The sequence below is a fragment of the Anoplopoma fimbria genome, chromosome 24, assembly GCF_027596085.1.
Source record: "Anoplopoma fimbria isolate UVic2021 breed Golden Eagle Sablefish chromosome 24, Afim_UVic_2022, whole genome shotgun sequence".
Taxonomy (NCBI): Eukaryota; Metazoa; Chordata; class Actinopteri; order Perciformes; family Anoplopomatidae; genus Anoplopoma; species Anoplopoma fimbria.
The window spans coordinates 11,757,245-11,778,306 of record NC_072472.1 but is presented as its reverse complement, the minus strand read 5'-3'; the positions used below and the strand labels follow the sequence as shown (position 1 = coordinate 11,778,306).

The 21,062-nt window shown below is 41.7% G+C and overlaps 5 protein-coding genes across 6 annotated transcripts; 2 read left to right on the top strand and 3 right to left on the bottom strand.

Annotated features, from left to right (window-relative positions):
- Positions 1-405: 405 nt before the first annotated feature.
- fdxacb1 (ferredoxin-fold anticodon binding domain containing 1) lies at positions 406-4,219 on the bottom strand. Its single transcript, XM_054626135.1, has 6 exons — positions 4,193-4,219; positions 3,756-3,940; positions 3,293-3,449; positions 2,216-2,419; positions 1,941-2,099; positions 406-1,841 (listed from the first exon to the last, which is right to left on the bottom strand). Exons 2-6 carry the CDS (start codon positions 3,931-3,933, stop codon positions 584-586), a joined length of 1,956 nt encoding a protein of 651 aa, XP_054482110.1. The 5' UTR covers positions 3,934-3,940; positions 4,193-4,219; the 3' UTR covers positions 406-583.
- A 281-nt stretch (positions 4,220-4,500) lies between these two features.
- si:dkey-71l1.1 (uncharacterized protein LOC569883 homolog) lies at positions 4,501-8,000 on the top strand. Its single transcript, XM_054626145.1, has 10 exons — positions 4,501-4,636; positions 5,088-5,287; positions 5,398-5,465; positions 5,565-5,657; positions 5,787-5,888; positions 6,008-6,113; positions 6,298-6,420; positions 6,544-6,620; positions 6,705-6,807; positions 6,925-8,000. Exons 2-10 carry the CDS (start codon positions 5,104-5,106, stop codon positions 7,062-7,064), a joined length of 996 nt encoding a protein of 331 aa, XP_054482120.1. The 5' UTR covers positions 4,501-4,636; positions 5,088-5,103; the 3' UTR covers positions 7,065-8,000.
- A 901-nt stretch (positions 8,001-8,901) lies between these two features.
- On the bottom strand, positions 8,902-14,348 carry bicdl2 (BICD family like cargo adaptor 2). 2 transcript variants are annotated; one of them, XM_054626482.1, is made up of 10 exons: positions 14,300-14,348; positions 13,143-13,584; positions 11,919-12,134; positions 11,548-11,664; positions 10,668-10,814; positions 10,388-10,534; positions 10,030-10,104; positions 9,526-9,608; positions 9,322-9,436; positions 8,902-9,229 (listed from the first exon to the last, which is right to left on the bottom strand). In XM_054626482.1, the coding sequence occupies exons 2-10, from the start codon at positions 13,386-13,388 to the stop codon at positions 9,056-9,058; spliced, it is 1,320 nt and encodes a 439-aa protein (XP_054482457.1). In that variant the 5' UTR covers positions 13,389-13,584; positions 14,300-14,348; the 3' UTR covers positions 8,902-9,055. The 2 variants fall into 2 exon arrangements, with proteins under 2 accessions (XP_054482457.1, XP_054482458.1); XM_054626483.1 differs by lacking the exons at positions 10,388-10,534; positions 14,300-14,348 and having other exon boundaries at positions 13,143-13,784.
- Positions 14,349-15,413: 1,065 nt separating this feature from the next.
- Positions 15,414-17,959, top strand: mia (MIA SH3 domain containing). The gene is made up of 3 exons (XM_054625706.1): positions 15,414-16,146; positions 16,922-17,032; positions 17,210-17,959. The coding sequence occupies exons 1-3, from the start codon at positions 15,685-15,687 to the stop codon at positions 17,231-17,233; spliced, it is 597 nt and encodes a 198-aa protein (XP_054481681.1). The 5' UTR covers positions 15,414-15,684; the 3' UTR covers positions 17,234-17,959.
- Positions 17,960-18,012: 53 nt separating this feature from the next.
- On the bottom strand, positions 18,013-20,276 carry LOC129113432 (alpha-crystallin A chain-like). The gene is made up of 3 exons (XM_054625708.1): positions 19,929-20,276; positions 19,397-19,519; positions 18,013-19,311 (listed from the first exon to the last, which is right to left on the bottom strand). The coding sequence occupies exons 1-3, from the start codon at positions 20,106-20,108 to the stop codon at positions 19,120-19,122; spliced, it is 495 nt and encodes a 164-aa protein (XP_054481683.1). The 5' UTR covers positions 20,109-20,276; the 3' UTR covers positions 18,013-19,119.
- Between the last annotated feature and the right edge of the window lie 786 nt (positions 20,277-21,062).

The following is a 21,062-nucleotide window of genomic DNA, read 5'->3' as shown; positions in this document are numbered from 1 at the left end:
GAAGCTATGCTGGGATTTACATGAGGGCATCATGTACTTATAAGAATGATCATTTTGAATGCAAGATTATTATAAGAATATTTTCATACAGTGGTGTTGTTGCTTTTACTCAAGTGAAGAAGTACTTTCACCACCACTGCAGAGGTATAAACTGGCTCATGGACTTGATTCCAGAGCTGTTACTTGCAAGAATACTTTCTTTAACGTAGTGTACTACATGTACTACATGTGACTTTTTTTATTTTTATAAATAAATAAGTTAAATATTGCATTATGGACTGCTGTATAATTGTTTATAATTTACAGAAAACACCAACCAGAAAACATGGTTTGTGTGCTCATACCTGTCCAATAAAGATGATTCTGATAACATATTTATTGAATGATACTTTAAGCATACAGAAACACAGAAAACACATTTCAAATACAAACAATAGCACGCAATGCCTCAACTACTGTAAACACTGTACAGTTTTGCAGTTTCTATGCTTATTATTTGCATAGAAGGTACAAAACAGATATGTAATGATAATGTCTCTTAAAGAGGTTAAGTTCCTGGTCTTCCTTAAGATTCAACATGTTGCTACCTGATGGTGACTTGCAACCGAGCGGTAAGAGAGGTTTCTAGGTCTTTATGAAACTTGAGGGCTTGTGTGTGTGACAGAGCATGTGTGTTTGAGTGGTAGATGAGTCTGTAGCAGTAACTGGTCTGGCTCAGGTCAGGGTGTGAGAACGTGTCCATGAGTTTAACTTGCTCCACAGTCCCATGACTGGCCTCTCGGATCACAGCGTGGAACTTCCTCTCCTCCCACGTCGGCCCCGTCCAGAAGCTAATGTCAAAGCTGAATTGCTCGGGGAACAGGGAGAACGGCTGGAAAGCTTTCCCTGGAGATGGGCGGAGTTCAAACTGCTGTAAAAAGCGTGGGTCATGTGACCACAGCAGCCGCCAGTCGGGGAGTGAGAACAGGAGCACGGAAAGAAGGTCCAGATTGAAGGACACGGTGACACTGACATTGCTGATGTTGTCACTTGCATTGCTTGCGAACACCTTGCCAACCAAACCCTTTGGCTGTGCCATCAATCGCAGACCCCCCTGTTCTGTGACTAAGGTGACCCCATAGGGCGCGAGCAGCGTTTCCAGTCTTTGTCCAAGCAATTTGATTGGCTCACATTCTGAGGGGAAAACACCTCTGAGGAGGAGCTCATGAAAGGCCGGCAGAGCCCAGAGGTTGACGGGCAGGTTCCTGAACACCAGGCCACTGATGCCAAAGAACAAGCTGGTGACGCCATTACAGCCCCCACAGGGCCCCTCCTTCTTATGTCCTTCACCTTCAACACTTTTATTATTCTCCTCATCCTCCGCATGACTCTCTGCATTGTTAACCAACTCTTCTTTTTTAGTTAGAAGCTCTTCCATCTGAGGAAGCAGTGATGGACGCAGCACATAAAGACCACTTTCCCCTTCAGGATCAATATCAAGTAAGCACGCAGACCTGAGGCCTTCAGCTCCTTTACTCTTCACACTGTCCACTTTAGCTGATGTGAGACATGTGGTTGACAGAGTGTTCTGTGTGTCTGTTTGTCCCCGACCGTCCAAACACGTGTCTTTTTCTATGTCTGTAGAGGTATTGGTGTCAGAGCTGACATCTTTATGAAGCAGGTGGATCCTGTAGCAGTCCGTCATGTCAACGTCACAGCCGCATGCCTGCAGCTGTTGGGCCGTGAGGAGGAAGGGAATGGTCTCCGTCGTCATGGAGACAGACCACTTCTCCGCCAGGCCTTTGAGAAGAAAATCTTGCACCAACCTGACAGGGTGGACAGAACCTGGGCTGAGAAATCCCCTGATGAAAAGAGAAGAGACAGTAATTGCCTGGTTACATAACTTTTTTGCGTTGGTGGCTTATTACTCAAACAGCATGAGAGTCTCTGTGTTATTGTACCTGAATATGTAATCACTGAGCTCGGCTGGGATGTTGTATAGAACCTTTTCCCCTTCAACAGCCTCTTCAACCTTCAGTATCTGAGCAGGGGTGTAGGGGAGGCTGCGAGTAAACACGTGGAGTAAACCTTTCTCCACATGAAAGCCTTTATCCTGGCTCCTGTACAACAGCAACACCATCATTGTCAGTATGCGATCACACATCAAAACACACACATAGGAACGTAAAAGGGTTGTTTGTATTTATACCCTGTTACACTCACCTTTACTCCTTACCTGTATCCAGTGCACTTGTAGCTCTGGTATTTCTCTCTTTCAAAAGGATGGACATCGCTGAGGATTAGGTGGGCCTCTGTTGCCATGGCAGCCACCTGCCAGCTGTTGTGCCACTCTCGCTTCGGTTGGTCCGCTGGTGTCCCACCCTGTCCGTTGCACAAGGAAATGTGGACCTCCCCGTCTTCAGACAACACCTGACTACAACTGGAGGCACAGAAAAAACAAACAAACAAGTTTTTTGTCACGGAACACGGACATCGGTACTGAATCATAAAAGTACGTACTTAATCAGAGCTGGGGGAAATTATGTAAAAACACACGCAGCCATAAGAAAACTTAAAGGGACTGGTCATCCCAACATCAAAAATACATACTTATCCTCTTACATAAGGCTGGGCAAAATAGAGAAAATGAAATATCCAGATATTTTAGAACAAATACCTCATTATCGATATTGTTATGATATTGTAGGTTTGACCAGTGTTGCTTTTCCAAATATTTAAACATAGAGATTTTTGATAATTAATCACAAGTAAGGTTAACATATTGACTTAGTGGGTAAAGGCATACGACGGCATAAGGCAAAACAGCTAGAATAGTCTGGTAAATTATGAAAATGACATTAGTTTACTGTAATGTAGCCTTTAAAACCAGGGAAAAACACCACCTAAGCCATATTACAACATTATGATATCCAAAATCGAAGATGATATCTGGTCTCATATTACGATATAGTTATAGTATTGATAAATTGCCCAGCCTACCTGTAGTGCTATTTATCTATCTAGATATTTTTGGAGATACCTGCTGTAGGGATGTCTACCTTCTCATACTTGGTGCTGTACAGACAAATGTCAGTCTGTATATAGAAACAAATCTCAGTTCTTTTCATAATTTGTAGTTATTAAGATTATCATTTTAAAAGTGTCATAAACTTGGGAAGGAGAAAAGTAACAATACGCAACCGCACCACAATATTTTTATAAATTCATAGTTTGAAAAAGGAAGTTTTTCCAATTGTCATTTTAGAGACAATACTGTGAATGGATTTAATCCTAAGGTATGATGCAGTTTTACCTGAGGAAGAAGTTTTTGAGTAGTTCTCTGTTCTTTTTAACCCCGCTCTTTCTCCCGCAGTGAGGAAAGTTAAACACCACACGATCAAACACACGGCCCCGCAGAGAGGCACACTCCCCCAGCTTCCTACAGTCCACCTCGAACAGCACCGCCCCACCTGATTAACACACAAAAGTGTACAAAAAGTGCCACAATACAACACAGGTACAATAGGTACAGTACCAGTCAAAAGTTTGGACACACCTTCTCATTTAATGTTTTTTAATTTTAATTTTTTTCTACATTGTAGATTAATATTGAAGACATCCAAACTATGAAGGAACACATATGGAGTTATGTGGTAAACAAACAAATGCTCAACAAACCAGAATATGTTTTATATTTTAGATTCTTCAAAGTAGTTGAATGAGAAGGTGTGTCCAAACTTTTGACTGGTACTGTACAGTTATAACAAAAGTACTACCTGAGTCCCTGATCATCTGAATGTTATCGGCTGCGCCTTCATGCCGCAGTGCCTCCTCCTCAGGCTGCAGACAGGTGGCTGTTATGCGGGTCTCTGTCTGCGAGTATAACTGGCTCACGGAGGCAGAAAATGAGAAGTTTCCTTCTCCCACCAGCAATATGGACCTTGGAGGAGACATTTTTATTCTGGAAAATGGAAAGAAACACACAAAAACTCAATTAACCTGGAGGTTGCACCAAAAATCGGACGGGAGAGACGCGCATAAAAGCGACAATGAGCCTAATATATCGTAGTAATTGCATATTTTAGTAAGTAAAATCCGTATTTTGTGTCTAAGACGGGCTCGGCTAAACATCAGAAGTGATATTGACTGTACTACAGAGTTCTCCTACTATCCCCGCTGCAGTGCATCCAGAAACCCAATAATAGTTTCTCACCTGTAGCAGCCTGCGTTGACCGCTGTGTCGCAGATATAACAGTCCGACAAGAAACACAACTTCCGGAATGGTGGATTGCTTCCCCGAATGCCTCAAAGCCCCTCAACAAGCACATATACATATTTCAACGGGGTTGAAAATATACAGATGTTATTTTTATAATGTCACCATTGAGTTTCCTATTTTATGCATGAATTTAAAAGCGTAATTTCCCCAGACTACATTATTCCCATCGTGTTTCCAGACGGAGTTATTTGCAGGGTGGCTCATCACATCTGGAGGAGGGCGCTATTCGCAGCATCAGTAGACCCGAGCATCAATTGTCTCCTCGTAGCTTTCTAGTAGTTTATCAATGGGGAATTCTACCTGACAGTTTTTTTTTTTAATCTAATGTGCGATTCTCAGTTCCGCTCCGGGTTTTAACGTCTCTTGATAACAGCGGAGGTATGTAGTGAAACAAGGAGCGCACACTTATCTGTGTATTGGCCAAAGCTAAGGTCATGCTAGCTAACGTGAATTGCTGCACCTGCACATGAAAACAACAGACAGCCGTCCATGATAAATCGTTGTTGCAACTCATATTTAAATCCAATACAAACCAATTTAAAGAACAAGAATCTAACATTTGAACATTTTTAGTTTGAATGTCTAAATTGTGTCAGCTTAGAAAACCTTGATGTCGTTAACTTGTTCTGTAACTTTTTCTGAGTGTGTTTGAACAGTAACACATTTATATTTATATGCTCCATTTGTCAAGGAAAAGTGTACTTCAGGGCATGGTTAATGGTCTAACTCTGTTCTCTTCATAAGGGGGCATATTCTGGCTTTAAATTGCAGGTGGGAATGGGTCATGGCATTATTGTTAATCTCTCTTTCTTCTCGTTGCATCTTGTAGGAAGTGTTGCGCCCACATGGGCAGTGTTCTGGCTTTGTCTTCCAGTCCGGGCCATCCGAACTGGCCTTTCTCCACGGACCCCCCTCCTTCTCACTGGAACGCACATCCTGCTCACTGGGACAGCCCGCCACGCTGGGAGAGGAGAGATGGCCGCCTACCAAACCCAGGCAGCTTTCACTCTCTCCACAGGAGCTGCAAAGGTATGTCTGGCCAAAAATACGGGGACGGCCACACAGAAGGAGATTACATAGAGAACATTTGTGAAGTAGTAATGATAGTGATCTGGCTGTTTTTCTACTTGTCTCCCCAGATGTTTTTCCTCAACAGATTGAGGGAGTCAAGATGATCCTAAATAAAACTCTGAGCAGCTTTTTCAAGGTGACTTTACATTAAAACAATTTATTTGAAAGTAAATAAAAAATAATAATGGTGTAAATCTTTTTAATGTTATAACACGATGATTGTGTTTTCTTCCAGGCCAGTCATACTCTCCACCTCAGTGCTGTTAGTTCTTCGTACTATCGTTTCCACGTAGAGCACCTGCAGTCTGATGATTACAGCAAGGACAAGGTCAAGCATAATTATGATACCACTACTTTCATTAATATGCTTTCGCTGTATGAGATGTTTTGAAAACAGATGAAGCTGCCGCCTTTTTTAGTTGAGAAGTTCACATTCATTTTGCCTCACATTTTTTAGGATGCCCCAGCATTGATCGGTGAAATGGACTCTTCAGGCAGTCTGAACGCTCACGCTCTGCTGCATCTCACTGAGCGAGTACGAGCCAGGACAGTGTTTCAGGTGAGATTCTAACGTCTGGCCATCTAACCCATCTCATGTTCACACACTGTCACTTCTCTTTACACTAAGTTCTGTTGGCTGCAAACAACTGAATATTTGAATCATTGATTGTGTTTTAGACCCAGCAGTCCCAGTTTGTAACGTGGCAGTTTGAAACTGAGTACAGAGGGAGCGACTTCACTGCCGCTGTGACAGTAGCCAATCCTGATATCCTCAGAGAGTCAGGTGAGAAATGGCAGGTGGAATGATGAGAGTATCATCTGATATTAGAAAATAAATAATTTTTTTTCAGTCAAATGTTCTTTTTTTTCAAGTGAATACAACTGTCAATTTAGCAACTAAGTACATAATCATGATATTTTTTGTTGTTCTAATCTATTATGTATTTGTGTTGGTTTCTCTTGGACAGTTATCCTTGTGGCACACTTCCTTCAGAGTGTGTCTTCTGGGCTGGTTTTAGGAGGGGAGCTGGTTTACCATCGGGGCCGAGCAGAGGAAGGAGGGATTCTTACTCTGGCTGGACAGTACTCAAGTGAGAGTTTTGTGTTTCATTATGAATCTTCTTCAAACACCTGATTTAATTGAGCTTTCCTGATATGTTTTGCTCGATTTAGCGGCAGTATTTTGACTTTTCTTTTTCTGGCTCTCCATACAGGACCCAACTGGGTGGCGACGCTGAATGCTGGGAAAGGAGGTGCCCATGCTAGCTACTATCATAGAGCCAACAAACAGGTACAGCAAATACCACCATACTGTATGAACACAGCCTTCACTTGCATATTACAAATGTGCATATGCGTCTTTTTTGCTTTCCAGATCCAAGTCGGGGTGGAGTTTGAGGCCAGTACCAGGACACAGGAGACCACAACTTCATTTGGGTACCAGATGGAGCTCCCAGAGGCCAACATGGTCTTTAGAGGTACATTTCTTTCTACAACTTTGAGTCAAATGTCATGTTGATGACATTTCATCTTTATGAAAACTATCAAGACAGCATACAGTATAGGAGACCTTTTTTTTGTGTGTGTGTATCCAGGTATGATTAACAGTCGGTGCATAATAGGAGGCGTGTTGGAGAAGCGCCTGACCCCGCTCCCTGCCACCCTGATTATGGGTGCCTTTGTAAATCACAGAGGTGACAAACTGCAAGTCGGCCTAGGAATCAACGTGGGATAATCGTCCCCTAACGTCTGCTGGAGTGACAGCTCGCTGTCAAGACATCCATCCAGAGACCTGTTTCAGAGGCATCATAATAGCCCTATCCTTCTGGGTAAACCACTTGAACCACCTGAGTATCGTGGATTGTTTGGATGTTGAAGCTGAAAATTGGGACTCAAAATGGAGGTGATGTTGTCTGATTGGACTAAACAGATGTGTTTCTGTTCTCCTGAAACCAACCTAGACAACGGACACAGAAAGGGATCAGTGGCGTCCTGTAAACTGAAAATAACTAAAGGTTTTATACTGTAAGTAGTCTTAAAGAAATGTAATGAATATAGATTATATTGAAAAATAATTGTCTTTCTCATGTTTTACCCTATTTAACTATAATTCTTGTATACCTGACCTTTCTGCTGACCATTCTCTAAAGAAAGAAATCAACTCGAAGAAACAGGAAACCTATTTAGAAGGCAATACCAATGACCAAATTCACATTATTGTTTGCCCTATTTTCCATATTGGCTTTCTGTTTTGTTTTTATGCCTAGAGGATAAATAAAGAGGAAGTGGTCGGCAGAAATGTAAAATAGGTAAAATCCTGCTCAAATGCCAGAGTGATCCCAAAAACTGTGTGTAGGAGTAAGTTATTGTTTGCACATCTTGTTTTTGCCAGCATATAAAAGTGTGAGACACCACACGTAAACTAACAGCCTGTTGACCGTAAGAGAAAAGGTGCTGTTCCATATTGTAACCTCCAGCGGAGGCGTGTAATACTGTACAGGACTGTACTGTATGTATATAGATGAAGGCATGTAGAAACACGGATCTGTATGCAACCTGCACTACTCAAGCTGCTTCTGGATATTTCCAGTCCTGTTTAACTTATGAAATGTTGCATAAATATTATTTATACATTATGTAATGTAAACATAGAGACAAGTGAGAGAGGGGAAGAGGGACTGTCTTTTTAGACTTAATTTATTAAAGATGTTATTTCTTTCATAGTATGTGTTATTTCTTCTTCCGTGTTAATATGAAATACTTTGCAGCTCTGTAGATTAAGCAAACTTGTGTTGTAAAGCTCCATGAATCAATATTTTAGTATAAACCAGTGGTAAATATTATGAAGGTGGTCACTTCTAGTGGCAAACCAACAGAAACGTACTACCTAATTCTGAACGTACTCTCAGCACTAAGCTGCTTTCTAGCCTCCGTTACCTCATTGTTTGGGTTGTACGTAAATAGTTTAGCATTTAGCGAAAGAAAGAGCCAGATTCTTTTCTCAGCAATTGTCAGAGACCAATACAAATCTAAAAGTAGAATGATGATTAGACACCTAATAAATTCAGTGACTCCAAATGAATGTTAATGTTGCTTCATGTCCGCTGGATCTTTAAATATCTGTAATAATATTCCCATAACAACTTTATAAGGCCCCAATATGTTTGTTTTGTCTTCAGAAAGCTAAGGACATTTTTTCCCTTTGACCACTGGATCGTTTGTGTGTTTCTACTGGAGCCAATGTACTGTACAGACATTAGCTGTAAGCTAGCTAGCAAAGGACGCACCAACATTGTCTGTGAGAGTTTTCCTGATTGTTTGATTTCAGCTTAGCCTCTGACTGACCCCAGAACACCAGAAACTGTTATTTTCATGTCTAATCATGTCTTTCCATTAACTTTGTATGCAAGTGAATGCACCACCTCTTTGTCCTCGTGTTCTGTCTGAACTCACAGTCAGAGAGACCAAGAAAACTAAAAATGCAGCTTTAAGATGCTGTGGTGACAAACAACCAACACATTATAAAATAATAGACTCATTGGTCCATAGAATTTTAATATAAAATCCTTGATTCTAAAATGACTAATATACTGTACATACATAAATACAAATATATTAAAATATGAGGTCTGTAAACATTTCACTTGGTGATAACACATTACAGTGTACATTATCTTGCTGCAGACGCTCCCAGTGACAAAGATAAAGGCAGCTGCCACTTCTCTGTCATTTGTCTTTGAAAAAGGAGAAGAATCCTTTCCCTCCTTCTCCCTTCAGTCTCAAAGACTTGCTTCTTTGGAGTCCCACTGCCTTGTTTGTTTGTCTTTCTCTGTCTTTTTCCCTCTGTCTCTCCTCCTCCCTTTCCTGCACCTGTTGATTGATCACTAACCGCATGTCCTCCTGCAACAGGATGATGGGAAAACAATATTCGACTTGTAAACTTGTAAGCAAAGACATAATTTAGAATTTTCCATCCCTACACTCAGACTTACCTGCCAGACTTCCAGCTCTTGCGATAGCGCCACTTTGTGTTTGATAGTGTTGAGAAGCTGCTGCGTAAGTGATTCTCTCTCCTGACGCACAGTGGCCAATTCGGTCTCTAAGCAACTGCACATTGATATGATGATTATGAAAACATATATCGCTGTGGGCTCAAATTAAATGAGAATGATGCTGTTGTTGTTGTATAACATTACCTGTAGTTTGGCTTTTCAGGACTGCTCCTGAATGGCTTGATTTCCTGCCTCAAAGACTCCAGCTCTTCTTTTTGAGATTGCAGCTGCAAAGTGTGAAATTAAATGACATACATATTGTAAATATCATAATTACAATATTTTTATTTTAAAATACTCAGATTTCCATCATCTCTATCTTTATAGAATTTAAAGGAGACATTACTTTTCCTCATTCTGCTCACTTCACACTGTTTTAGCACCTACCTTTTTAAGCCCTCTTCCTGACCTAGGCAGCCCACAACAACTGACTGGGTTGTCTTAAAAGATCTTTTGATCTGATTGAGGTATAATTTGTGTGGGATTCGTCCACAAAAGTAAATAAACTAGTTTAAATTCTTAAAATGAAGACTGATTATGCAAATATTTTTCATTTCAAAAGTTTATGCATTTCCTCCTGTTAGGTCAATCACCACGTTAAATTGTGTTTTTGAAAAGTGTATGTGTTGTGTATACAGTTCAACAAACCTCCTCTGTGAGCGCTTGTATCTCTTCATCTCTTGTTTGCAGGACTGTGGAGTGAGCTAGAAGAGCCTCTTTTACCTGGTTAGAAAAAGAGACAACATAACACAACAGAAAAATCAGTAAGATCAGAACCTTAATACTTGGTGTTTGTGCTTAAGATGCACATTTTGGTTCAAAGAGGTTGGGTATTTGGAGACCGGTTGGTATCGGTCTCAAACTATCAAACGAACGACGTCAGTGCAGTTACTCAGTATCTCTTGTGTGTGTGTGTGTGTGTGTGTGTGTGTGTGTGTGTGTGTGTGTGTGTGTGTGTGTGTGTGTGTGTGTGTGTGTGTGTGTGTGCGCGTGCGTGTGTGTGTACCTGTGATTGCTGAATTTCACTATAGAGAGATAAAGGTTGTGTTTGTGTACTGTCCAGAATGCTTTCTTCTCCCAGGTTCAGAGCTTTTTGCTGTAGGGAGCGATTCACAGTACGCAACTCAAACATCACTCCCTGCTCCTGCTCTATCTACAGTACAGACACACACACACACACAGATAAATAACTTGAGTGATAAGTGATGAATCAATTATCTTTGGCTGAGCACGATTCTTTCAACGCTGCAGTTCATCTTTAACACCAGTCAGCTATTGATCCTCACCTCTGCTTCTTTCTCTCTCAGCTTCGTTTGTGTCTCTGACAGTCTGTCTCTCAGTCTGTCTCTCTCCATGCGGAGTCTGTCACTGTCCTCCTGTGAAGCTTTTATTTGTGCCTCCATGTACGACAGCCGCTCCAGCAACACTCTGTTCTGTAAAGAGAAAAAGAGAAAGTACTGAATAAATGATGCAATGACAGAGGTAACACTAAGCGGTAATCAAAAAGGATTTTGCTGCTTTGAGGTATGGATACATAGGCCCCAACGTCTGTTAAATCTTTATGGGTTAATTCATATTTTGCTGATATCTCCATATGGTATTAGCAACAGAGTGGTAGACTTGAGACTCCCTAAACACTTGACCGTGAGACTTGACTCCCTAAACACTTGACCTAGCTAGAGAATTCAAAACAAAAACTTTTGAGTCTCAAGTTTTGATTTTGTAAAATACCAAAACAATCAAATTTAAGACCTCTAGATGCAGGCCATATATATTTGATTATTTGGCATAATTATTTGAAAGGTCTTGGTTTCATTTATCTAAAAACACAGTTTTAAGATTTTAATATTCAGATGCCTTATCATTTAATTGTCAGCATACAGACAGGACTTGGACTTGCCATGAAGCAACTGGGCTTTAACAGGACTTGAAACCTGACTTGGATACAAGACTTAAAACCACCTCTCCTAACTTTCACATTTTAATTTCACACTATTTGGCCACATTTTAAATGTAATGCATTTTGTGTATGAATGCTCTCCTGCAGCATTCAAGATAGCATAATAATAATAATAATAAAAGTAATAATGTTCACAACTGTCACACTTAAACCGAGCCACTTACTTTGGCACTGATTTGCTTGTCATTAAAAAGTGACTGGTATACCTCTGCTTGAATGTTTCCCAATTGTGAAGAGTTGATATTTCTGCTGAAAGATGATTCATCCATCTCTTCTCTCAGCGAACGAAGCTCAATCCTCAAGGAGTGTTCCAGTGTTACAGCCTAAGTGGGTGGAAAAGTTGAGAAATGCTGTTGTTCAATGAGTGACAAAGATGGGCCTCCATAAACCTGCTACTCTGCATTTTTATGTCTGCATGACTGTGACGTGACACCACACATATGCAAGCAATTCCCACACACATACACTTGATGATTATGTTTATTCTAACAGCATGAACACACTGTTTTTTCTTTGTGGGTGAGCAGCAAATTAAGGCAGGGTTCAGGCTGCCTTTTCACTAGTAGTATAAACCAACCTCTGCTAGCTGCTCCACCAAGCGTTGGTTATGGTTGGATAATTGAGTCAGCTGTTCGCTCTCATCTCTCCGCCGGTCCCGCCCATGGCTGTGATGTCGCTCCAGCTCAGCCCTCAATGCTGCTAAATCTGTCATCAGCTCTGCCTCTCTCTGCCCGGAGTCAAGTTCATTCATCTCCAGCTTCCTGTGCAGAACATGCTTCTCCTGCTGTAAAGCCTGAGACATTAGAAACAACATTAACTGGCTTCAAGGAGACATGGAAGCATCATATTTTGCAATACATGGATAATATGTCTGTATTCTTGTTACTTTGAATGTGAAGTATAATTGCAACAAATGTGTCCTTAGCAAAAGCGTTAGTAGAAGACAAGATTAGATTCAGTGACGCTGGTTTTAGAAAAACAGAATAGGCCTTAACACATCAGACAATTTCACTTGTCATAGTAGGCAAAGCAAAGATGTTACTTATATCATTAACGATGGCTCTGCTCTATTCAAGTGTCCAAGTTTTAATGCCAGTACCCTGAAACCGAAGCAGCTAAATGGAATTCAGACATTATTATTTTTATTATTAACACCTGAGCTTTTCCTTCTGTCTCAAATTGTAAAAATGAGTTCTCATTTTTACACTACAGGTGTATCAGGGACAGATTCATACATGCAGTGTCAATAATTAATTTAAGGAAATTACAGGAAAAATACTTACATACTTTAACAACTAATGATTATAACATGTAAAGGCATTTATCCATTCATGATCTACTTTCTGTGTTATTCTCATTATTTATGTTATTCTGTGTCTTTTTGATATGCAGCAAAAAAAGTGTGGGAGTGTAACAATCGGACATCAGTAGTAAATCTTTTTTTTTTTTCTTCACATCCTTGCCATTCTTTTTTCTTTATATATTTTTGTCACTTGTGGAATATATCTTGTGTTTTTTTTATATTTGTTTTTCGAAATGGGTTTGATGTCCTACACTTTTGTTATTAGCATTGGTTGATTGTGGGAGAACTATAATTTGTATTATCTAAGGTGGAATTAATTTAATCTTGATCAGTGTTAGTTACAGACGTCTTTCCACATGTATAATGACTGATTGGCTGATGTGCTTATTCATGGTAAATTCTAGTGCTCCTATTTTTTCCATCTCACTATATTTTTTACAAGTGTTAGAAAGTTTGCATAGTCACAAGAAACACTTTTTACAGTAGCTTTATCTTTACCTCCTGCTCCCTCTCTCTTTGCTCCAGAGAGGCTGCCAGCTCCTCATTCTTCTCCAGTAAAGCCTGTCCCAGCTCTGCAGCTAGAATCAGATCCGTCTCGATCCCTCCTCCGCTGTCACTGCTGCCAGGAGAGGATGTGGATAAGGGGAGAGCAAAGGAGAGTGAGACTGAAGAGGATGAGGAGAGAGGGAAGAAGGAGTCCTCCAGGCTGGGGGATGGGAGACTGTTTTTACTGGGGGTGAACATTGTTGATCGCTGCAGGCTTGTAGAAGTCAGTCAAAAAACATCATCACTCCGGATCTGGTCCGGAGTGGGTTGCAGGGTTTTAATTTTCACTTTTGTAATCCAGTTATGTCTCTGCCAAACTTGGACTTCACTGTGGTGCCAATAGTTCTTAAGTTGATATCATTGAAATCCTTTCTTCTCTTCTTCCAAGAGAACTCTGTGGGCAAAAAAGTCCATCAATAGCACAGAGAACCACTATAAACAGATGTTATTGACTGTAAAATGTATGATGACTTGTGTGAGTGTAAGACTAGTTGTTATCTAGAAATATAATCTCACATGGCCTTTAAGAAGGTCTTTTGTCTGACAGGTGCTTTTGTTACTTTGACCGAAATAGCAGCTACACTATTATCTTTCTTCTGCTCCCCTCCCTAAATTCCAGAGGTATTGTGCTCCGCTTTCCTACAAATACAATAAAGTCTTGAATGCTCATAGAACAGTTTCTAAAATAACCAAGGCTTAGTCTTTAAAGTCTTGATGTTGTGTCGTTTATGTTTTCCTGCAAAAAATAAGTCTTTAAAACAGGCTGCGACCATATAATGTTATTTCAAGTCACTGCAGTATTATATCTAAACACATTCTATTCAATTTAGTATATATAAACTAAATTTTGGTCACAACATTGTTGCCCTATGAAGTATCGGTCTACTCAGTCTGACATGTCTCTCTTTAAGTCTGATGTCACCATCTGACATCTCAGCTGTTAAAACATCTAGCTACCATGGAACTATGCCATCATATTATCTTAAATAATGAATACATTAAAATAATGACCTCATTCCTACTTCAACATCAAACATTTCATTATGAGTACTAACAGAACCTCTATTAATGCCTCAACCTCATAAGAACAAAAAATAAGTCTGTCTTACCTGACAGTTCCCAGCCAACTCACACCAAACAGGTATAGTCTTCCTGTTTGGCGAGTGTGTGTGTGTGTGTGTTTGTGTCTGTGTGTGTATGTCTGTGTTTGGGAGTGTTTGCACAAGAGAGGCTGAGCTGGTTTCCTTGGCAGTGGAAACATACAGTATGTAAATAGAGCCAGTGGCTCCGCCTCCTGAGTAAGAAAGGTAAAGAGTGCAAACAGAAGGAGACAGATTGGAAGGGAGACAATGGTGTGTCTGCTGTAAAATGCTCTGACATCTAGTGGTTCAACAAGGTATAAAAACATAGATTAACTCTGAGGAATGTGTTGTTAGTTCAATTTTACACTGGGGGTGACACAGGGTGAGAGATGGAAAAGAGGGGAAGGTCAGGACACAAGCATGGGTCTGTCTAATCTGGCCCTCCTCCTCCTCATCCCCCATCCTGTTTACCTGCTTGAAGAGTTTGAAAGGAGCTCTGTGTCTTCATGTGTGAGCTAAGGGGGTAGGGAGAGTAGAAAAAGGGGACTGCCATCCCTATTACCACATTCTCAGAGACGGCAAACAGACAAAAGAGAACCTAAAGCCCACAAGACCATAACCAAGCATAAAACAAGGCCGTTGGATCATTGACTGCGCTCACATACAGACATGCCGTGCAAACTCTGGCTTTTTCTTTCTCTTTGGCTTTTGCTGCCGACCTCTGAAGCTGGAAGGCAAATGCCTAAACTCTCTGACAAGAAACTCTGCGCTGACTCCGAATGCAGCCGTAAGTAGCACACTCACCAACTTAGCTGAGTAGTAATGTTGTGAGCACGTTATAGAACTGTAGATAATCAAAAGGAAAATGCACATGCAGAACTTTTTAGTCTGCATAGAAATACAACACATATTATAAACAGCAAAAGTCCTCATTGTGAAGCCTCAGTATCCCTCTATATTCTTGCACAGATCCCATCTTGATAGCACGTGCACTGCAGGACTATTACCCTGGAGACTGCAGGTTCATCCCCATCAGACAGGGGCAGCTCATCTATGTCTATGCAATGCTAAAGGACAGAGGGAACCTCTTCTGGGCCGGCAGTGTAAGTTAAATAAAAATACTTTTGCTTTGGGACTCGGGTACAGTGCCAAAGGAGTGGCAAACCGGGGTGGTGGTTCCCCTGTTCAAAAAGGGGGACCAGAGAGTGTGTGCCAATTACCGGGGTATCACACTTCTCAGCCTCCCTGGTAAAGTCTACTCCAAGGTGCTGGAAAGGAGGGTTCGGCCGATCGTCGAACCTCAGATTGAAGAGGAACAATGCGGTTTTCGCCCCGGACGTGGAACTACGGACCAGCTCTTCACTCTCGCAAGGATCCTGGAGGGGGCCTGGGAGTATGCCCATCCGGTCTACATGTGTTTTGTGGATCTGGAGAAGGCGTATGACCGGGTCCCCCGGGAGAAACTGTGGGAGGTGCTGCGGGAGTATGGGGTAAGGGGGTCTATCCTCAGGGCCATCCAATCCCTGTACTCCCAAAGCGAGAGCTGTGTTCGCGTCCTCGGCAGCCAGTCAGTTTCGTTCTCAGTGGGTGCTGGTCTCCGCCAGGGCTGCGCCTTGTCACCAATCCTGTTTGTGATATACATGGACAGGATATCGAGGCGTAGTCGTGGTGGGGAGGGGTTGCAGTTCGGTGGTCTGAGGATCTCGTCACTGCTTTTTGCAGATGATGTGGTCCTCATTGGATCATCGGCCTGTGACCTTCAGCACTCACTGGATCGGCTGGCGGCCGAGTGTGAAGCGGCTGGGATGAGGATCAGCACCGCTAAATCTGAGGCCATGACTCTTAGCAGGAAACCGATGGATTGCTTACTCCGGGTAGGAAATGAGTCCTTAGCCCAAGTGAAGGAGTTCAAGTACCTCGGGGTCTTGTTCGCGAGTGAGGGTACTATGGAGCGTGAGATTGGCCGGAGAATCGGAGCAGCGGGGGCGGTATTGCGTTCGCTTTACCGCACCGTTGTAACGAAAAGAGAGCTGAGCCGCAAGGCAAAGCTCTCGATCTACCGGTCGATCTTCGTTCCTATCCTCACCTATGGTCATGAGGGCTGGGTGATGACCGAAAGGACGAGATCGCGGGTACAAGCGGCCGAGATGAGTTTTCTCAGAAGGGTGGCTGGCGTCTCCCTTAGGGATAGGGTGAGAAGCTCAGCCATCCGTGAGGAACTCGGATTAGAGCCGCTGCTCCTTTACTTAGAAAGGAGTCAGCTGAGGTGGTTCGGGCATCTGGCAAGGATGCCCACTGGGCGCCTTCCTTGGGAGGTGTTTCAGGCACGTCCAGTGGGGAGGAGACCTCGGGGAAGACCCAGGACTAGGTGGAGAGATTATATCTCAACACTGGCCTGGGAACGCCTCGGGATCCCCGTCAGAGTTGGTCAATGTGGCCCGGGAAAGGGAAGTCTGGGGCCCCCTGCTTGAGCTGCTCCCCCGCGACCCGACCCCGGATAAGCGGACGAAAATGAGATGAGATGACTTTTGCTTTGACACAGCTCTTAGACAAAACTCTTTGTTAATCTTAGTTGGCAGTCATGAAAACGTGTTGTATCCTTTGACAGCTATCATATTCTCCACTTAATTCTATATCATCTGTTTGCAGGTACAAGACTCCTATTACGGACAGCAGGAGGCTCGCATTGGACACTTCCCCAGCAGCATAGTGGAGGAGACTCATCCTCTCATGCCGGCCAGCACCGAAGTCAAGACTACTGTAGGTGAACACACACACACACACACACACACACACACACACACACACACACACACACACACACACACACACACACACACACACACACACACACACACACACACACACACATCAACAAATGTATGCATTATGTGATGCTTTCTCCTAATTCTACATCTATTCTCTTCTTATTTCCAGAAATGGGACTTCTACTGTAACTGATGTTGCCTTCACCAATAAAGACAACAACATTCTCAACTGCATTACAAGATAACTTGTTTTGAGTATCATATGATCTTACAAACATAGTTGACAATAAGTAGGTTTGCTAATCCACACTTTTGATAATCAGATTTTTTAAAAGATATGAATAGCTCATATGATTCTAGATGCTGTCAGATTTCATAACTAAGGTTTACAAATCACCGGCTGAAGAAAGGACCATTACTGCTTAACGCTCGATATTTGACTTGTGTTTGTTTATTTCGGTAATACTCCATAGTACTGTTTGTATCTGTTTTGCAGATATTAAAAGTATTTGTCAAAGTGTTAAAGTTAAATACTGTGTTTTTAAAAGTATCAAACGCAATTTGTATAACAATTCCTTCTGTTGCTTGATGATTGTGCTCACTAAAGAAATACGTGTTTCAGCTGATCTTTTCATTTGCTTAGAAAACATTGCCTGTATAGTTATTTTACTAAAAAGTACCAAAAATAAAACACTGAATGAAGCATAAATGTTTAAATATGATACAGGTGACTTTTGCAGTAGGATCTAATGCAATATAATACAAATCATCAAATCTTGATGATGGACTTTAAAAAATGACACTGAAATAAGGCACCTGGAACTATTTTTGTAAGAGTATCTATTGTTTTAAGTCAAAGTTGAAAGTATGATTCATCAGTTTCACCCCAGATGTAGTGTGTGTTGTTATGTGAAGTTCTTATGAAAACAGAAACACTTCAGATATAAAAAATGACACACATCAGTCCGATGATTGAGTTTCAACATTTATTCTAATTGCTGTTTTCTGTGTTAATATGCCAGAGGGCTTTCTCCGATATGAGGGAATGATAGGGCTGTAACTGGGACACCTACAAGCGCATATGCACTCACTCTCACATACTTTCACTCAGACTTTCCTTAGCAGCTCAGAGGCATGCTCCCAAGAGGAAAAGGAGCCCAATAATAAAAGTTGTCCGTCTCCAAACATCAGTTCCTCCCCCGTCCACTTCTTTCCCTACTGCTCATTCACCCTCCATCTTCACACACACACCTGGTCCAGTTCCTTTGGTGGCTTTATTTTAGTGAACAAACAAAAAATTACTGCAAGGGCCTTCAGAGAATTCCCTCCTCCTCACAAATACAAAAAAACAACACTAAAATAATTAACAAAGCACACTTGGCATCTTACTCTTACCCACTCAAACAGTACTGTGCACTGTAGATTCAATTAAGTTTAACAATTTTAGTCTGTTGTGACCTCCAGAGGCCAATTTTGAGACTCCCTTAAATTGACATTTTAGCATTTCCCTGTAAAACTAAAAGTTGTTGCAAGCTAGTTTGGGTTCAATGAACAAATGCTAACATTTTTTTCACTAAACTGCAGAGCTGGTACAGTCATTATATAATTATATAACATTTGGAAATGTTTGATGAATGAAAGGAAATACCTTAAAAATATAATCACATGCCCTTAATTTAATTTACATATACAGAGGTGTGATTTTTTTTTGGCAGAAGGGTAAGCTTTTAAGAGGGATTCTGTCGGCTTGTGATTGGGAAATTAACTCTCAAAAGTTAATTATCCTGCACCTCCACTGTGACTCCACAAACATATCATATACTCAGTTACATGATAACAACATATTAGCCTTTGGTTTTAAAGCATAGTTGTCTTGCAGACACATCAGAATAAAACTGAGTTAGGAATTAGATATCAGTTTATTAGAAGGCACTTGCACTCACAGACCACAGGACCTGCATGCCCTGCCTACTTTATCCTGTCTGCTAAACTGCCAACAAAACTATAACAGGTTAAAAATAAAAACAGGCAGAACTTGGGGTTAGTAGTAGAGCAGTGTGAAGCGCGTCAGACTCTGCTCTACATTTTCTGTTTGGTTGTTCCGTCCTCACAGGTAACAGGAATAGTGCGCTCTGAGCCGGTAGACGACCGAGGTGCAGTGATCGTGAGGATACCATCAAATGACAGGCTGGAGGTGACATCAGCAGCTGACACGCCAGCAGGAAGCCTGAATTTCCTCAGAAACTCTCTTGACACAAAGCCGTGGTCATCCTGGAAACAGAATTAGAGTCAGTATATGGGTGACCAAAAATTACTTTGTTTGACTATTTCTGCAGATCTCTATAGTGCCTCTGACCTGTCTGCCCTCCTGTTTGCAGTGTATTGTGATGAACTCGTCACTGACATTGACAGACAGCTCCTCAGGTGAGAAATGCTTCACATCCAGGAAAATTACATAGCGATCCTTTTCAATGCGCATCTACACAGATAGACAAAACAGCTGTTAGAAACAAATTACGCGGCAGGCCTGCAGCCTGGAGTCAGCTGTGCATGAAAACACAATAGCTTGTTATTATCATCTCAGTGCAAGACTCATGCACAAACTAAATTATACATAGACTGGCATCGGCAGAAGAGGATTTTCTTCTTTGACTCAATAATGTAAAATCATAGATACAGATCTCACATATTACAGATATCTCTGCATTCAAATGCATTGAAAAGCCTGTCACATCAATCTACACACTGCACTACATAGAAATTAGTACTGATTTTATGACATGTAGCTTTAGAAGACATATTAGTGAAATTGTCTTTCAATCAACTTGTAGGTATTTCACATGAGACTATTTGATTATTTTAAGGACACAGGTGAATTTTTACTTTACCTCACTGTGTCCATTTTCGGGCCAGTTGAACCAGCGCATATTTGAAGGGCGTATCCAGGGGAAGGACCAGGGGAAGGGCCAGATTAGTGGCCAATCAGTGAGAGGTTCTGCCAAGGAGATGTCGGAGAGTCGACGAGAGAAGGCCCGACGGAACCAGGGATACTGGATGGGGATATCCATGATGGGATTCCAGAGGAGGTGTAAAAAAACGATGGGTATGAAGGCAGACTCTTGGTTTGACCTTGTCAGAGATGGGTGCTGCTGTGCTCTCCTGCACAGTATTTATAGGCCTTTCGCTCCCATCCCACCCAGGCTCTGTCTGTGTTCACATGCATAGTGACCCTGCCAACAGGCTGATCTTTCTGGAACAATGATGTCAACTGTTTATCCCTCCATCTCCCTCATTGTTTCATCTGTCTCACTGTGACTGGTTTTCTCTCTCTCTCTCTCTCTCCCTCCCATCCTCCCTCTCTCTGTAACTCTGTGTATCTCCCTTCTCCCAGTCATGAGTTGACACAGGCTCAGAGTACTGCTGATGCCTCCATACTCATTTTCCAGGAAATGCCCCTGTCTGGATCTGTGTGTGTGTGTGTGTGTGTGTGTGTGTGTGTGTGTGTGTGTGTGTGTGTGTGTGTGTGTGTGTGTATGGTTGTATGTGTGTTTGTTTGAGGAATAGCTGCCAGAGCATTAGCCTGCAGTGCTCTGAGTGCCAGAAGCTTTAGGTCTGTGTGCAGAATGGATGTGAGGTTGAATGGGAATTGATGAGTTTGTATGGGACCGCATTAGATGACACTCTAAGCGTGTATCATTTTGCTATGAGCTCAGATGTAAAATATGAAGCCCTGATTCCTTTCCAACTGTCTGGCAGTTGTGCCAACCAAAATTCTTTCAGTCTCTGCTTCATCCTGCCAGTCATGTCGTCTCCAACAGAACTACACACATTAAATCAGTCATCTGGAAACTCTGAGGTTCTACTGACATATTTAAACCATCATGCACCCACTGTTATAGTGCCTTCCACCCTCAATAAATTGTTATATCCTATTTTAAGTTGTTAAAAAAATGTGTTTTGTGTGTGTGTGCAGGATATGCAGGCCAAACCTTGGTGGTCACTGGTTTTCCTCATTTAAATGT

Coding starts and splice junctions, on each gene's coding strand:
- bicdl2 (XM_054626482.1), bottom strand. CDS start 13,388: ATGTTCACCCCCAGTAAAAACAGTCTCCCATCCCCCAGCCTGGAGGAC. Junction 12,135..13,142: donor AAAGAGAGAGGGAGCAGGAG/GTAAAGATAAAG, acceptor CTAATGTCTCAG/GCTTTACAGCAGGAGAAGCA. Junction 11,665..11,918: donor TGGTGGAGCAGCTAGCAGAG/GTTGGTTTATAC, acceptor CCACCCACTTAG/GCTGTAACACTGGAACACTC.
- fdxacb1 (XM_054626135.1), bottom strand. CDS start 3,933: ATGTCTCCTCCAAGGTCCATATTGCTGGTGGGAGAAGGAAACTTCTCA. Junction 3,450..3,755: donor TCAGATGATCAGGGACTCAG/GTAGTACTTTTG, acceptor TGTGTTAATCAG/GTGGGGCGGTGCTGTTCGAG. Junction 2,420..3,292: donor CTCAAAAACTTCTTCCTCAG/GTAAAACTGCAT, acceptor CTGTGCCTCCAG/TTGTAGTCAGGTGTTGTCTG.
- LOC129113432 (XM_054625708.1), bottom strand. CDS start 20,108: ATGGATATCCCCATCCAGTATCCCTGGTTCCGTCGGGCCTTCTCTCGT. Junction 19,520..19,928: donor CCGAAAATGGACACAGTGAG/GTAAAGTAAAAA, acceptor CTATCTGTGTAG/ATGCGCATTGAAAAGGATCG. Junction 19,312..19,396: donor GCAAACAGGAGGGCAGACAG/GTCAGAGGCACT, acceptor TTCTGTTTCCAG/GATGACCACGGCTTTGTGTC.
- mia (XM_054625706.1), top strand. CDS start 15,685: ATGTGTTTTGTGGATCTGGAGAAGGCGTATGACCGGGTCCCCCGGGAG. Junction 16,147..16,921: donor CGATGGATTGCTTACTCCGG/GTAGGAAATGAG, acceptor ATCTGTTTGCAG/GTACAAGACTCCTATTACGG. Junction 17,033..17,209: donor GCACCGAAGTCAAGACTACT/GTAGGTGAACAC, acceptor TCTTATTTCCAG/AAATGGGACTTCTACTGTAA.
- si:dkey-71l1.1 (XM_054626145.1), top strand. CDS start 5,104: ATGGGCAGTGTTCTGGCTTTGTCTTCCAGTCCGGGCCATCCGAACTGG. Junction 5,889..6,007: donor GAGCCAGGACAGTGTTTCAG/GTGAGATTCTAA, acceptor ATTGTGTTTTAG/ACCCAGCAGTCCCAGTTTGT. Junction 6,621..6,704: donor ATCATAGAGCCAACAAACAG/GTACAGCAAATA, acceptor TTTGCTTTCCAG/ATCCAAGTCGGGGTGGAGTT.